A 16348-nucleotide genomic window follows, 5' to 3' on the forward strand; every position below is an offset into this window, starting at 1 on the left:
GGGGGCTAACATCATCGGGACCTGTGCATGATGTGAGAGCCTGCAAGCCTACGTAGGGTCATAAGCATGTCCCTATGGTGGCCACTATGAGCGGTGACCTGTACGTGGTGTGAGAGGCTGACAAGCTTTTAGGACCCTGTCCTTGTGTTGGCCATCGTGAGTGGCAACCTATGTGTGGTGTGAGAGGCTGCCAATCTTTGTAGGGCCATGAGCCTGTCCTTGTGTTGGCCATCGTGAGTGGCGACCTATGTGTGGTGTGAGAGGCTGCCAATCTTTGTAGGGTCATGACCCTGTCCTTGTGTTGGCCATCGTGAGTGGTGACCTGTGTGTGGAGTGAGAGACTGTCAACCTTTGTAATGTCATGAGTGTGTCCGTGTGGTGAACACTGTTGGGTTGCACGCACTGGTGTTGACATTCATGAATGCAGATGATGCTGGGTGAGCTGTATGGTGTAGGCTTGGGTAAACAGTGTGACGTCATGTGCATTGGTTGGGCAAGTCTTGGTTTCTCAATGAAGTGACTCTTGTGTACTCAAAGCGCTAGGGTGGGAGCAGGAGAGGTGGGTTCTCCAGCAGGGTGGCTTTCATCTAACTGATTCTTCTTGGATCCTCTAGTTTTCCATTGGAAGTGACGAAGAGTCGTTGACGTTCCCACCGTCGGACAGTCTTCATCGGCCAGAATGTGAGACTTCAGAACATCCACCAGTTGATTCCAGTCCACAGGACCCAGAAGGAAGGTATGTTCTTCATCCCTCTCCCACCCACAGCCTGAAGCTGGTCTGCAGTCAGACTAGTCAAGCATTGAGTGAGTGAGTGACTGATTGAGTGAGTGAGTGAGTGAGTGAGTGGGTGAGTGAGTGAGTGAGTGAGTGGGTGAGTGAGTGAGTGAGCGAGCGAGTGAGTGAGTGAGTGAGTAAGTGAGTGAGTGAGTGAGTGAGTGAGTGAGTGAGTGAGTGAGTGAGTGAGTGAGTGAGTGAGTGAGTGAGTGAGTGAGTGAGTGAGTGAGTGAGTGAGTGAGTGAGTGAGTGGGGCTAAACTAATCAGAAGACGGTGAGCAGCACACGACAGCGCCAGCCGTGTGTGTGCAGGGGCCCAGTGTTCATCCTAGGTGGTCTGCGAATAGTCATTTGACTTAAATCAATTAAAGAAAAAGTGACCATATCAGCAACATTATTTAAATAAAAAATTTGAATAAATTGAACTCTTTATCCGATAGTGGCAATGGTGTTAAATTCAAAGTTATGAGGTCCACATAAATGTAAAAAGAAACCAGGTCCACAATGTTGATATAAAATGTTCTAAGGTTCTGTTCACTGCAATGAATCTTGATCTATAGCTGGGTTTGCGCTCTACAAATATCACTTTACACATGCACACATGCATACATACATACATGCATGCATGCATATATACGCATACATACACACATGCATACATGTACATTTACATACATGCGTGCATGCACATATACATACATACATAGATACATGCATGCATGCATACATACAAACATGCATGCATACATGTACACATACATGCATGCATGCATACATGCACACATACTTGTATACATATACATGCACACATGCATGCATACATACACATATGCATGCATACATATATACATATATACATACCATGCACACTTACATACATGCATACATACATACACACATACATACTGTTGGACCAGATACTTGTCAGGACGGATTTCCCTAATTTGTTTGCATTTTCCGCATGGGTTTTGCTGATTCTCTTGTGCGGCCTCCGGGCACTTTCCCACTGTAAATACACTGATAGTGCAAGCACCCTTCCTACCCGTGTTGGGAAGTGGCTCTGACTCAATGTTCTGAAACATGTGCCAGTCTGTCACTGCTGACCGTTGGATGTGCACTGGCATCTAATGTGATTACGCTCCTGAGCAGCCTGCCATTTCAGTCAGCCAAAGGTGCACACCCGTACTGCTGGCGCACGTTATTGCAAGTGCCGCCTGCCATCACATTGACACTTGTATTAGTAAGCACATGTCTAGTCTAGAGTGGGTGCACTTGTACCCCTGGTTCTGGGCACTATGTGTCCAACCTTCCATCGCAGCTCTGGTGAACACCAAGGGAAAAAGTGGGAAGTGCTCCTGCCATGTCTGTATGCTGGGTCCGGTGGCACAGTGGACTAATCCATCCACTGTATGGGCCTGTGTTCGACCTCATGGTCACAGGTTCAAATCCTGGCGGGTCCACTCAGCCTTTCATCCTTCTGAGGTCGATAAAATGAGTACCTTAGAGTTGGGTAACAATATATATCTGTTATTCAGCTACTTGAGACCTTTAGGTGATATGTGCGCTTTACAAATGTACATGTTATGTTATGTTGTTTGCCTATTGGGAGGTCCCTCAGAAGGGAGTGGGGTCTAATAACTTTGAACTCCTGTTTGGGCATCCAGTCCGGAACCTCTGAGTTTGGTCAAGGAAGGCTGGGAGCAGTCTCCCAAGAGAACCCCCTGGGATGTACTAAGCCACATGCTGGTGTTCAGGAGCCAAATAGGCAGGTTGTGGAAGTAAACCTCCCACAATGTCATGAGGTCCCTCATGAAGGAGTGGTACGACAAGAACGCCACTTCCGTGGAATTGACAGCAGGACAGAAAGTGTGGGTGATGGAGGATCTAGACCTACTTGGTGGATCTCCAGACCCCAATATAACCCAGATGGGTAGTGCACGTCAATCGCTTCAACCCACACTTTTTAAGAGGTCTGAGGTTATCATGCTACTGGCAACAGATGGAACAGAGGAAGAGAAGCGTGAGCCTCCCCCTGATCTCCTAGACTCCAAGGAGCCAAATGGGTCGATGGAAGGAGTATTCCCGCCCCCCCCACCCTAACTCTTGACCAGCAGAGTGACTGCCAGCAAGTGTTTGGACAGCTACCCTCTCTGTTCTCCCTTACCCTGGGGACGACCTACCTGTGCACCCATGACGTGGACACGTGCGACAACCTCAACATCAAGCGCAAATCTTACTGGTTGTCGGATAAGGTGATCAAGGCGGAAGTGTCTACAATGCTTGAGTTGGGGGCCATAGAACCCTCCAACAGACTCTGGCCCAGTCAGCTGGTACTGGTGCCAAAAACCACCTCGGTGGGCACCACTCCTGAACAAAGGTTCTCTGTGGACTATTGAGGTCTGAACTCAGTGACCCGGATGGATGCCCGTCCGATTCCGCCGGCAGATGAGTTGATCAACAGTATTTCAGTACTTTCGACCTCATCTCCAGGTATTGACAGATCAGCCTCACCAAGGGAGCCCGGGAAAAAACTGCCTACTCCACTCCGGAAGGGCATTACCAATTCAGGGTCATGCCCTTTGGGTTCAAGAATGCCCCCACCACCTTCAAGAACCTGGTGAACCAGGTCCTTGCTGTGAGGGAGGTCTTCTCAGGTGCTTATCTGGACGACTTTGCTGTCTTCAGTAACAGTTGGGAGGATCATCTCTTTTAACTCCAGGAAGTATTTCAGGCTCTGCAGCAAGCAGGCCTGGCTATCAAGGCCAGTAAGTGCCAGATAGGGCAGGAGTCAGTGGTGTACTTGGCAAACCGGGTGGGCTGGAGTAAGGTGCAACCCCTGCAGGCCAAGGTTGAAGCTATCCTGGCCTGGTAGTCCACCAAATCCCCAATGGGCATCATGGACTTCTTGGACCTTGCTGGGTAATACTGGAGGTTTATCAAGGGATATGACACCAGCACGACCCCCTTGTCGGAGCTGACTTCAAATAAGCAGTCCAGCAATGAAATCTGGACGCAGGCCTGCCAAACGGCATTTGACTCCGTCAAACAGTCCATATGTAGAGTGCCTGTGCTCCTGGCCCCGGACATCCCCCGGGAGTTCATTGTTCGGACGGATACCACTGAACATGGTATCGGGGTGGTACTTTCTCAACTGAACAAGGAGGGCTTAGACCAGCCGGTAGCCTTCATCTCCTGGAAGTTACTCCCACAGGAGAGGTGGTGGAGCACCGAAGCCTACACCTTTGTCTGGGCCCAGAATAAGTTGCAGCTGTATTTGTTTGAGACACACACTTCTTGGTTCAAATAGACAATCAACCCCTCAGGTGGCTAATGGAGATGAGGGGTGAGAATCCAAAACTGTTGAGGTGGTCAACCACTCCAATGCAGATGGCCCTGTTAGCAGGACTACCGCGAAGCCGGATAGAACCTTTTCACTGTCGGCTGGGGGGAGGGAGTGAGGAGGGGCCATGTTGGACCTGATACTCGTCTGGTAGAGGTTCCCGGAATGTTTCTGCTTTTTCCACCTAGGTTTTGCTGATTTTCTTATGTGGCCTCTGAGATTTGGACCCTTTCCCACCACAATTACGGTGTGAAAGTGCATGCTCCCTTCCTATCCGTGTTGAGAAATGGTGTTGATTCCATGTTCAGAAACATGGGCATATCTGTCATTGCAGACCGGTGGGTGTGCATTGGTATCACTTGAGGGTAGCCAGTGTCGGCCACTGTGAGTGGGCACCCACACCTATGTTGCCTGTGATTGACAATACTTTGCACTGCAGTGGTGGATTGCAGTGGGGCAGCCTCATAACGTTTCATATCAATGGATTCACCATGCCAAACTCTTTCCATTGATAAAGTTTTTTTTTGCATAACTCGCTTAGGAATGCCACTTATAGAATACTTTATGTATCTTACGGGGGAGTGATTCAGTTGTGGACTGTGAAGGCTAGAATCAATACACGGAGAATTAAAAAAGGCGTGCCTCCCAGACCATCAATCACATTTCTGTTTAAGGGAAGTGTTAGAAATGGGATCTCTGGTTGGCTAGGACATGCGCATAAGCCAGGCAGAAACCACCACTCTAGTCTGGGCAAGGGAGTTACACGCTGAAGATAACCCCTGCTCACCCCCTTGGTAGCTTGGCACGAGCAGTCAGGCTTATCCCGGAGGTGTAAAGCTTTGGCGGAACACACACTCAGCAGCAACATACTTGGCACACCACAAAAGGAACTCCACACAAGGTTATGTATGAAAATAGCCTTTGTATTATCATAAAACATATTAGAATAGTAATCACACAATATACACTGAGCCAACTGGCGCTAGGCAATATTTACAGGGGAATATATGCACATGACAGGGCCAATGGGACCACTGTCGGAACCATCACAAAGTGAAAATAGTAATTGTAGAACACAACCAGTAATTACTGGCAAAACACCGTACTCAGCATTATATCCTGTAACATAAATCATACTATGCAATCAGCATCACATCAGGCGTAAAATACATTATGCGCCAACCTCATAAGCCTAAACATATTAGACCTTAACCTCCTAATCATAAATCACATTAGGGGCATAAATCATAGTAGAAAATAACCTCACAAGCATAAACACATTATGCAAAACCTCATAATCATAAACACAGTAGAGGCATCAATCAGGGTGCATAATCACATTTCCTGCGCATCACATAAATCACGTTAGGGCCTGGTGCCCTATCAACCTAACACAGTCCCCCTGGTCAACTGGCCTTCTCACTGGGCTCAAATGTCCTATGTCCATAATGTCAGCGCTTGGGCTGCCAATGCCGCAGAATTCACAAGTGAGCAATTGCGCTGGGGCAGAGGAGTGTATCTCACTCCAGTCTCATCAAAAATGCCCCCAAAGAAATGATGGCCTAAACGTTGCAGCTGTCGCTAATGGCCGTGCAGCTGTGAAGTAAGACATGGGCACTGGCACTGACTGTGCCCTGAGAGCCCGACTGGGACTCTATAAACAAATAAGGCCAGTGTTTCAGCTGCCCACGCTGGTGCGGTGCAGCTGTGAGCTAAAGAGGCACTGGCACTATTGGGTATGGGGGAGCCCTGTTGACCGGCTCCTCCGTGTGCCATGTGAAAGAAAATGCCCCCTTTGTTGGAGCGGCCCGCAACGGCGATATCACTCAGGCACTAACAATGTGCACATGTCGCCCCCACTCACTAGGACTCTCTGGGCTCCTCTGGTCTCAGGCAGCATGCACTGGAGAGCCTCCACTCCTCAGGGACTCTCGCCTGACTTTGCTGGTCCCGAACTCAGATCTTCTCTGGCCTCCCCTGGACTGGCGACAGGCACCGAGGATCCTCTGTGGCGCGCATGGAGGTTCCCTTAACTCACAGGAGCCCATCTCACGTCCGGCGACATGCGGCAGGCCCTGCCACCCACCAGGCAGTTTGCCTGGCTTCTGGGTTACCGCGCTCGATCGGGCGGCCCGGTTGGAGATTTTCAAATACGAGGTGGGCACCCGCAAAGTAAATAAGTGGGGAGGACCCCCGCAAGGCCAATATAAACTCCTCAATGTGTGGTGGGCACCCACAAGACAAATAAGCGGGGTGGGCACCCGCGAGGCAAATATATGCTCATCAAGGTGGGGTGGGTACCCGCGAAAATAAAGGTAAACGCGGGGTGGGAACCAGCGGCTGAAGTAAGCATCAATGCGGGGTAGGCTCCCACTTAATCAAAAAATGCGGGGGATCCCTTTGCCAGGATTTCCCCGGCGCTCACGATGCAGCCCAGTGCTGCAGAGACCAGCTCCCTCCAGAAGCACATAGCAAATCGCTCACGAGGCGCTACAATCCTGGACCTAAAAAGAATAAGGTCCAAGCAAAAAGTTCTTTTAGGTCCATGGGGCATAGCTGGGCCCAGGGAGGCCAGCACACAGGGCCCTCAAGCAGGGGTCAAGCGCCCATGGCGGTTCTTGTTGGGCCCCAGCAGCAGCATGCACCCAAGTCAGGAACAGCACACCAAACATGGGGTCACAGCCCCTATACTTATACCCAGATTCTCCTTTGTCTGCAGTGCAGGTCTTGGGGGAACCAGATGCAACTGGTTCAGGGAGGAATTGGAGCACTTTCTTACTAGGCTCCTCTTTCCATTTGTCAGGTGGGGGCTCGGGGATCAGACACACCACAGTGGGCGGAGCCAGCATTGTACAGGCTAGACACAGACCTATTCAGGGACCAGGGACTTCTCCTTCCACTTCTCCAAATGTAGATGTCCCATTCAGCCCAGTGCTGACTCACTCTGCCCCTCCTAGAGCCACACACACCTCTCCAGCCCCTGTCACTCAAAAGCCAGACGTGCAATTCACATCAGGCAGCCACATAGCACAGAGAAATGCCAACTTCTAAAAGTGGCATTTCAAAAATAGTTATTATAAATCTGCGCACACCATTGTGCAGCATTTATTATGACCATTCAAAATATTCTAAACATGACGACTCTGCTCCTTTCATATCAGGAATTACCACTGAAACACTTATCAGGGAATTCACAATGCATTGCTATGGGAGGGCAGCCCCACAGTAGTGAGAAACCACATTTGCTGTTTGCCACTACCAGGACATGTCACAGACTTAAGGTACATGTCCTATCTTTTACCTATAATGCACCCTGCCCATATGGCTAGCTAGGGCCTATCTTAGGGGTGACTGACAGGTAGAAGAAAGGGGGGTCACAGGCATGGCACACACTTTAGGTGCCACATCACAGCAGAGTAACACTGTACGCACAAGCCCTGCGATGGCAGAGGCCAGAGGTAGGTTTGAAAGGCTTATTTGGTGGGTGGCGCAATCAACGCTGCAAGGTCACCAGTAGCATTTAGGTTACCAACCCTGGGTATATGAGATACCACTTTACAAGGGACTGACAGGTAAATTAAGTAGGCCAAACAGGTGTACACCAATCTTACCAAATGTAACACAGAGAGTACACACACTTTACACTGGACAGCCGTGCTAAAGTTCCCAGAGGCCTAAAACCATCAACACCATGTCAGAGAAATTGCTAGGAGAAAGGTATAACGTTTAGGGATGAACCTGCAAAAAGGGCCAAGTCCAACAAGAAGAAACCAAAGTATAGTTCCTTATGTTGTATTTGATTTGACCTGTTATTTTTTCAACAGGGGTGTACACTCAGGTATATCACGCTGATGTATGTTGTTTTTAGTAATTTTCCATAGAATAAAGCAGTAATCCTTCTTCTTAAATCATAGCATTTTTTCTTTGCTTTTTTTAATACAAGATTTTTTAAGAGAACATAGTATACACTTACGGACATAATGACAAGGGACAAGACTTGTGCAAAGCAAAAATTGCATAACAACACTTATTGAATACATGCAGAGGATTCATCTGGGACAAGACTTATAGAAAGCAAAAAAAAAGAAAGACAACACTTCTTAAATACTTGTAAAGACTACATTAAAAAAACATACAGCAAAACACATGAAGTTGCATGTCTAGTGTTCCACATTTTATTATCTTTGGGACCTTTGCCGCTTCAGTACTCTTACATATAGTGCTAGACAATGCTACTTGGCCTTTTTGTGGTGGGGGTCAGAACATGAGTTAATAACAGGATGAGATCCTAGTTTCCATATATCATAGTGCACAAATTTGTGCACAGAATGAACCAGTTTATGGTAGCTCTTGGCCCTGTTTATGAGTGTTCCTACGCGTTTCGACCTTCAGGTTGGGCCTTTAGTGTTTTTCTGGAAGGTCTTCTTCAGGGTTGTTGAGTTTATGGACACTATGTGGATGTTAAGAAAAACAGTTTCTGTCTGTTGTATTTCCTTAAATGTCCTAACTTGAAAATGTGTGGACTGAGTTCCACATGCTTTTGTGACTTTATCAGGGGGACTTAGAGTTGGGCCAGCTGCTTCATAAATGCCTTGCTAGAAGCATCTGACTGGCTTCTTGTTGCAGACACCTGTTTAATCATGGGGTCCTACGTGAAGGTTGCACCTTGGTGTGTATTTAGCAGGGACCATCCAACAGTTTTTATCTGGAGTCTTTAAGTCAGGTCACCGGCCGCCTCCTCGGGGGGTCTGTTCTTGTGAAGGTGATTCTATACAGCCAGGAGCCTTCTTCTTTATTTACTCCCGTGTATAGAATACTGACATTTCTGTGCTCCAAGAGTCTTGGAACTGTGGTGCCTGGCTTCAGTGGACACCAGGGATCGGGGGAGCACATCTGTGCCCCCAGCCAACAGCCATGACACATGGATATCTCACAGGAATTGTGACTTCTGCCTTTTGAGGGTCGAATGGGACAGATGAAAAATAGAGGTTGTGACACTTAGCTTCTAGGGGCCGGATCATGGCTCCACTAAAAATTAAGATCTGCATCCAAGACCTATGGCAGTGAGGCCTACAATTTAGGGAAGACATCTGTGGTTCAAAGGGAAAACCCCCTAAAACATCCCGACTTCAAAGACACACAACAGTACATCTATGAGGCCTTTCGCCAGTTAAGGGTGGGATACGCTTGTGGGGACATGGACCTGAGAACCGGGACGGTACGGTGCACATTGTCAGAGGACTCCGTGTGCACATGGAGGATTACTGTTGAAATAGATGCTGGCCTGGGCCGAGGACCTGCTGAAGTGTGATCTCTGGAACAGACATTATCTCCCCTGGGGTACCTACACCATCTTCCTGTGCCATCTGGAGAGGGTTGCCCTCTCAAGTGCACACCTTGGCTACTGGATCCAAACTGGTACCATGGTGTGAACCGGATTGCCTAGTACGGAGCCCCAGAAATCTTGTGAGGCGTGTTGTTTCCGTGTTGCAGGGACCGTGGCACTCTTAAGCATCTAGTGGTGGCGAACGGATTCACTGGTTGCGGACCCTCTTGTGAAAGAACAACAGAAGTAAAACCCATAAACTACGTCGGGATGGGTGTAGAATGTGTATTAGAAACAATTCCCAACGGTAGATGCGCCATAGAGTTGCGCTGTGATGCCGACGGCGTTTCGATCCCCGTGAGTCGGGATCATCTTCAGGAAAGGGTTGTTGGGTTCAGGAAGTGCTTGGCCGAGGGCAGCTAAAGAGTGATCTGGAAAGAGGCTTGCGAAAGGCGGGGGGGGTATGGAAGGACAGCGCCTGAGTAAATCTAAGCGGCTGGGTGCAACAAAGGCTCGGTGTGGCTGGACGGCTCGCAGTGAATGGGGGCAGCTCAGCCGCTTAGATTTACTCAGGCACTGTCCTTCCCAACCCGCCCCCGCCTTCGCAAGCCTCACCCATGGACCCAGGAACATCGCGGTCATCGGTCTGCTTATAACACAGACGGGACTCGCTGCAATTCCGGCCACTCGCCTAGACGACTCAGCAGCCCGGCTTTATATATACAAGCACTTCCTGAACCCAACAACCCTGTCCTGCAGAGGATCCCGACTCATGGGGATCGAAACGCCGTCGACATCACAGCGCAAATCTATGGCGCATCTAACGTTTTTGGCTCCTGAAAAATGTTGAAATTACGACTAAAGTGACTAAAACTAAGTCTTGCTGAGCCAACACTGTGTATTTCTTTATCACCTTGCGCCGCGCACGCTGTTCACGTTCAGCACTTGCATCATCACCTTTCACCAATTGTATATATCACTATTCACCGAGTGCCTTCGGGTTGTCACATGATTCCCTCTGTACAGTGCTGCTTAACTGTATTTCCATGTGGAACGCCCCTTATGAATTGGTGAATTACAAGCTCTTAAACCGCACGAATCTCCTTGTTTCTTTCATATGTAATGCTGACTGCATGCATCATTGAACTGCCTTAAATTGATACCTGTTGGAAATTGTTTCTTATACGCCTTCTATTGTGCGACATGCAAACTGCATGCTCATTGCGTGTGGTGTCCGCTTCATAGGGTGCAACCCTCGGATTTCGGGGTGTACCCAGAGTATTACCTAATTATATCCTATGTGGCTCTGCTGAACATGCATCGGCGTTTGTGTGACTGGACTGGTCTGATGCAACCTGTCTCATTGAGCACCATACATTGTGCCTCATTTCCATGGAGCCTGCCTGACTCCGTGTGAAGCGGTCGCTCCACCCTTCCTCCTGAATCCCATAGCGCTGTGACTGGTATTGTAGCGCTGCTCCTCCACCACTGCCACTCTTTAAATTTATTTCAATTGAATTGGCACCCGCTCTGTTACGTAGCGCTCCGCATTGCTTTGTGTCTATTTAGTTCTTAAACTGTGAACGCTCCGCATTGCTTTGCCTGTTGAACATATTTCAGTTGTGATTGCTTTAATATTTTATTTATTGTAAATTGTGCCCATGTGTTCCACCGCCAGCTCGCATCACAGCGTCCTGTTCTCCTGTTATTGTCTCGTCCATTTTGTTGTGCCTGCAGCCCGTCCCTCCCCTTACGCTCCCGCCTCCCAGCTCCCCCTCCCACCCACGAATCACCAGGAACGGCCCGGCTGAGGAACCTCTGTGACCAGCCTGACTCCGTGTGAAGCGGTCGCTCCACCCTTCCTCCCGAATCCCATAGCGCTGTGACTGGTATCGTAGCGCTGCTCCTCCACCACTGCCACTCTTTAAATTTATTTCAATTGAATTGGCACCCGCTCTGTTGCGTAGCGCTCCGCATTGCTTTGTGTCTATTTAGTTCTTAAACTTTGAACGCTCCGCATTGCTTTGCCTGTTGAACATATTTCACTTGTGATTGCTTTAATATTTTATTTATTGTAAATTGTGCCCGTGTGTTCCACCGCCAGCTCGCATCACAGCGTTCTGTTCTCCTGTTATTGTCTCGTCCATTTTATTGTGCCTGCAGCCCGTCCCTCCCCCTACGCTCCCGCCTCCCCCTCCCACGCTCTGCCCCCCTCCACTTCTCCATTTATGTCAGAAAGACCTACGCGCAGCGTTCACGCGCGACGATTGCGCCCCAGTCGCGCCAAAAGTGCGCCAAAGGTAAGCCCGTCTACGCCTGTCCACGCCTGGACCGCGCCCAGCGCCTGTCCCCCTGGTCCCCGCCGTTCTCAACCCACTAAAATCACATATGGTGCCGCAACTCTCCTCGCCCTCAACCCCGGACGCACACCACAATGCTGCAAAACCATCCCAGGACGTACCCACGGCCCATTCGCCGCCTTCCTTGAATCCAACAACTCCCTTGATCCATCTCAATCTGGGTTTCGAGCTAAACACAGCACCGAAACCGCCCTCATCGCAGCGACCGACGACATCCGAACACTACTGGACAATGGAGAAACAGTGGCCCTCATTGTACTAGACCTCTCCGCCGCTTTCGACACAGTCTGCCACAGCACCCTTATACAACACCTCAGCAACATCGGCATACAAGGAAAAGCCTTGGACTGGATCATCTCATTCCTCGCTGGGAGAACTCAAAGAGTTCGACTTCCCCCATTCAACTCTGAGGCCACTGAAGTCATCTGTGGCGTACCACAAGGATCTTCACTCAGTCCCACCCTCTTCAACGTTTACATGAGTCCTCTCGCCCCCATCTCACGTCAACACAACCTCAACATCATCTCTTACGCCGACGACACCCAGTTAATCTTTTCCCTCACCAAAGACCCCAACACCGCCAAAACCAATCTTCACGAAGGCATGAAAGAAGTAGCCGAATAGATGAAACATAGCCGCCTAAAACTCAACTCAGACAAAACCGAGGTCCTCATCCTAGGATCTTCCCCCTCTGCCTGGGACGACTCTTGGTGGCCCTCCGCTTTGGGCACAGCACCCACTCCCACAGACCACGCACGTAACCTTGGCTTCATCCTAGACTCCTCTCTCTCGATGTCCAGACAAGTCAACGCAATCTCATCCTCCTGCTTCAAGGTACTTCGCATTCTCAAAAAGATCTTCCGCTGGATCCCCCTCGAGTCAAGAAAGACTGTCACCCACGCACTGGTCACGAGTCGACTGGATTATGGAAACACCCTCTACGCCGGAATCACAACAAAATTACAGAAAAAACTCCAACGCATCCAAAACGCATCAGCGAGACTCATATTAGACATCCCTCGCCTAGATCACATCACCGGACACTTAAAAGACCTCCACTGGATTCCCGTCAACAAAATAATTACTTTCCGCCTTCTCACCCACGCACACAAAGCCCTCTACAATCTAGGACCCGAATGCCTCAACACTCGACTGTCCTTCTACAAACCCACCCGCCAACTTAGATCGTCCAATCAAGCCCTCGCCGCAGTCCCGCGCATCCGAAAATCCACCATGGGTGGCAGATCTTTCTCTTTCCTTGCTGCCAAGACCTGGAACTCACTCCCCACTCACCTCCGCCTTACTCAAAACCACATCTCCTTCAGAAAAGAACTTAAAACCTGGCTATTCGACAAATAATGTACCCCTTCCGCCAGCGTGAGACCCACTGGGTGAGTAGTGTGCTATACAAATGCCCGAACTTGAACTTGAACTTGAGGTACAGAATTTGCAACTCTTTGCTGTGTATGACCAGAATAGCCTGGTGAAACCCATCTCAATGTGCAATGGTCATTGTGCCTCATTTTCAGGGATCTACGGAATTTGCAACTCTTCATGTTAGAGACTGGAAGTGTCTGGTGTGACCCATTCCAACACGCACCAGACGCTGTGTCCGGATTGCCTGTGAAGAGCCCTGAACTATGTGTACCTGACAGGGTGCCTCCTCCCATGGAGAGGCTCCCCTTTGCTACTCCCCATTCATCGGTTGTTCCCTTCTGACCCACATTGTGATGGACAAACTGACCTCACCACACCTGGCCCTCCTAAAGACATATTGGTGCCAGGTAGTAGCAAGAGAGCTTGACTGTTTTGAAGTAGCACTTCTGAGACAGTTTGGAAGCGGGTCAAGAAGTTGCGTCACACCATTGTGTTTTATGGGTGATCTTACCGAGTGGGTGCTAAACTCCTCTTGTTTACTTCTACCCCCGAATTAAAACTTGTTAAATATTGCCACCTGCTTTCCGAGGACCCAGACTAGGTGTAACTTTGGCTGTGTGCGGCCTAGTATCGGGAGGTGGAGCTGATTGTCTTCCAACCGGGGTATTGAACAATCGGGGCGAACTAGAGGGTGGAGAGAAGTTGGGGCCATGGAGTCTGCAGGGTGCTATCGATGGACCTGCTGGGTACCCGCGGCACCGAAAAGCCATAGGGGCATATTATCAAGAAACGGCGTTAAAATTATCGCCGCGTTAGCGCCCGGAAACTGCCGCTAAAACGGCGATAATGGGCTTGATAATATGCCCTTGTGAATTCCCGTAGAAGCCCATGTTCTGGTGTGAACATGGGCTTCTATTGGAATTCTCTACGGCATATTATCAAGCCCATTATCGCAGCTTTAGCGGCAGTTTCCTGCCGCTAAAGCGGCAATAATCTTAACTCCATTCTTGATAATGTACCCCATAGTTCTTCCTTGTGAGTCTGCTTCATCCCTCCTTCAGTGGCCCTCTGGGCTCACTGGGTACCAGTTAGGTGACCTGGTGTCTGTGTGGTTTACGTCCACACAGGTCTTCATTGTATTAAAGACTGTTGGTTCCACCAGCTTTGGTCATAAAGTAACGTCTGCCCTGGATTCCGCTCGCCGGCCTTTGAGGAAGAGAACAATAGTTTAAATTCTGGCTATTCAATTTATTCTGGTAATTCTGGCAATGACCTACATACCACCGTGGAATATTATACAGAATGATCCCATAAATTGATAAACCTTAATTGCATGCACCCTATTTTCCCCCTGAGAATGTGTTACATCCACGCGTAGAGCGTATCAGAGGCAGGGAGTCCTTGAACAAAGGTTGGTCAGTTATCCCTCAGACGGGCAGTGTGCTCAGGACACCGGCCTCACTACTAGACCCTCTGGGGTTGAGTAATCCGAGGGGGTGAACTCTTCTCACCGTTTGGCTGTGTGCTTCACGACTCCGCACTCACTATGGAGTACCGCTGGCGGTCCACTCCCTATGAAGACTCTATGGGGGACATCTGAGGGTTCACACCCCAGGCAGACACTATGGGGGAACTGCTGAGGGTGCTCACCCGCTTCAGCCACTATGGGAGGATAATGGGGGGTGCACATTCCGTGCTGCCAATATGGGGGTACACCACATGCATACACTATGGGAGCACCACTGGGAGTGCCCACCGCATACCGATACTATGGGAGACTGCTGGAAGTGCCCTTCCCATGCAGACACTATTGGAGAACTGCTGAGGGTTCCCACCCTATACAAGACACTGGGTGCAGAGGTCGTGGCTTTAAGAGTGTGATTGTGGTGACAGGTGTGTTCTTTCACTGCACACATGTAGGTATGATTTGTACACTTGCATGTGATTAGCATGTGTGCTAGTATGTTTTGTACAATGCCTCTCATGCACTGGATCTTTGTCTCCAGTCCAGATGACACCCAAGGAGGGTGGGACCAGCGGAAGACCTCGAGCCGCGCGGTCAGGTATGACCTGAAGGAGAGGGTCTGCGTGGGCAGCATGCTGGCCCTGGAGAGCCCGGTGTACCAACGCGTGCCCACCGACGAGGCCGAGGCGCAGATGCTAGTCAGCGCCGACCTGGACGACATGAAAAGTAAGAGACCGGCCGAAGTCACATGTGCTTAAACACACACACACTTGAACTTACTTACCATGCATATACACATACATATACACACATGCACATCAGTGGTTGAAGTGCATTGAAAAAAGTCTGTGAACTGTGATACTATGCTCATCGGAGGCGAGGTGAGTGAGCGTGGGCGCGGGATCAAAGCCGGGCCTAAACAGACAAAATGTTCTGTAACTTTTTTGGGCCTTTTACCTTCATGTAAGTACATATAAAATAACACACAGCTTAAATGAAAAATAAATACAAGTTAAGTTCATCAGTGGGAAATGTCCTATTGTACATTATGTACCATCTAATAGTTAATATACTGCACCAGAGAGCCATAGAACTGAATCCTAGCTGGTGCAGTGGAGAACAGTGGCTTGTATACCTTTAGTGCTACAAGGTCCCAGTCTGTGACAGAAAGCACTGTGAATATGCAAGTCATTATTTTAAACTTCCATTACTCACACTATAAGAAAGGTTGCTGCAAAAAACACAAAATTGTTCGAGATAAATAAGCATTTGCAATGCAATAGGTCTCGCATTACCGAAATTCTGAGCTATTGGGGTTGCATTATGATTTGCAACACCAACAGCTCAAATTTTTAGTAATGCGAGACCTATTGCATTGTAAATGTTTGTGTGACTAGGGTGAGTGTGCGGGATATGTGGAGAAATAAATTAGCCTAACGGGCTGGTTTCACTGCTGTGAAGGTATTGTGGAATGCAGCGCGGTGATGTCATGCAGTGTACCCAGCTGCAGTCCGCGGCATTGCAATCATATTTACAGCTCTTCAAAACAAGACAATTGTGAGGGTGGAGATTGTAGGAAGAGTTTAATCAGCCTGTTGGAATGTAATACCTACCTCAAAAAGACTACTATCAAAGGACGCTGCGTTGCCGATGTGAGCCAACAACAGGATGCCGTCACATTCGCATGACTTCACTTTTAACGCCA

The 16348-nt window shown here is 49.1% G+C and overlaps 1 protein-coding gene across 1 annotated transcript in view; it reads left to right on the forward strand.

Annotated features, from left to right (window-relative positions):
* Positions 1 to 638: 638 nt before the first annotated feature.
* Positions 639 to 16348, forward strand: part of LOC147672491 (anion exchange protein 3-like) — a 392095-nt gene continuing 376385 nt past the window's right edge. The window contains exons 1-2 of the mRNA XM_086947996.1: positions 639 to 736; positions 15185 to 15369. Of these exons, the coding sequence (XP_086804122.1) occupies positions 15276 to 15369 (94 nt within the window). The 5' untranslated portion in view covers positions 639 to 736; positions 15185 to 15275. The remainder of the gene's footprint in view (positions 737 to 15184; positions 15370 to 16348) is intronic.

This window comes from Lissotriton vulgaris, unplaced genomic scaffold (genome assembly GCF_964263255.1).
Source record: "Lissotriton vulgaris unplaced genomic scaffold, aLisVul1.2 SCAFFOLD_1073, whole genome shotgun sequence".
NCBI classification, from domain to species: Eukaryota; Metazoa; Chordata; class Amphibia; order Caudata; family Salamandridae; genus Lissotriton; species Lissotriton vulgaris.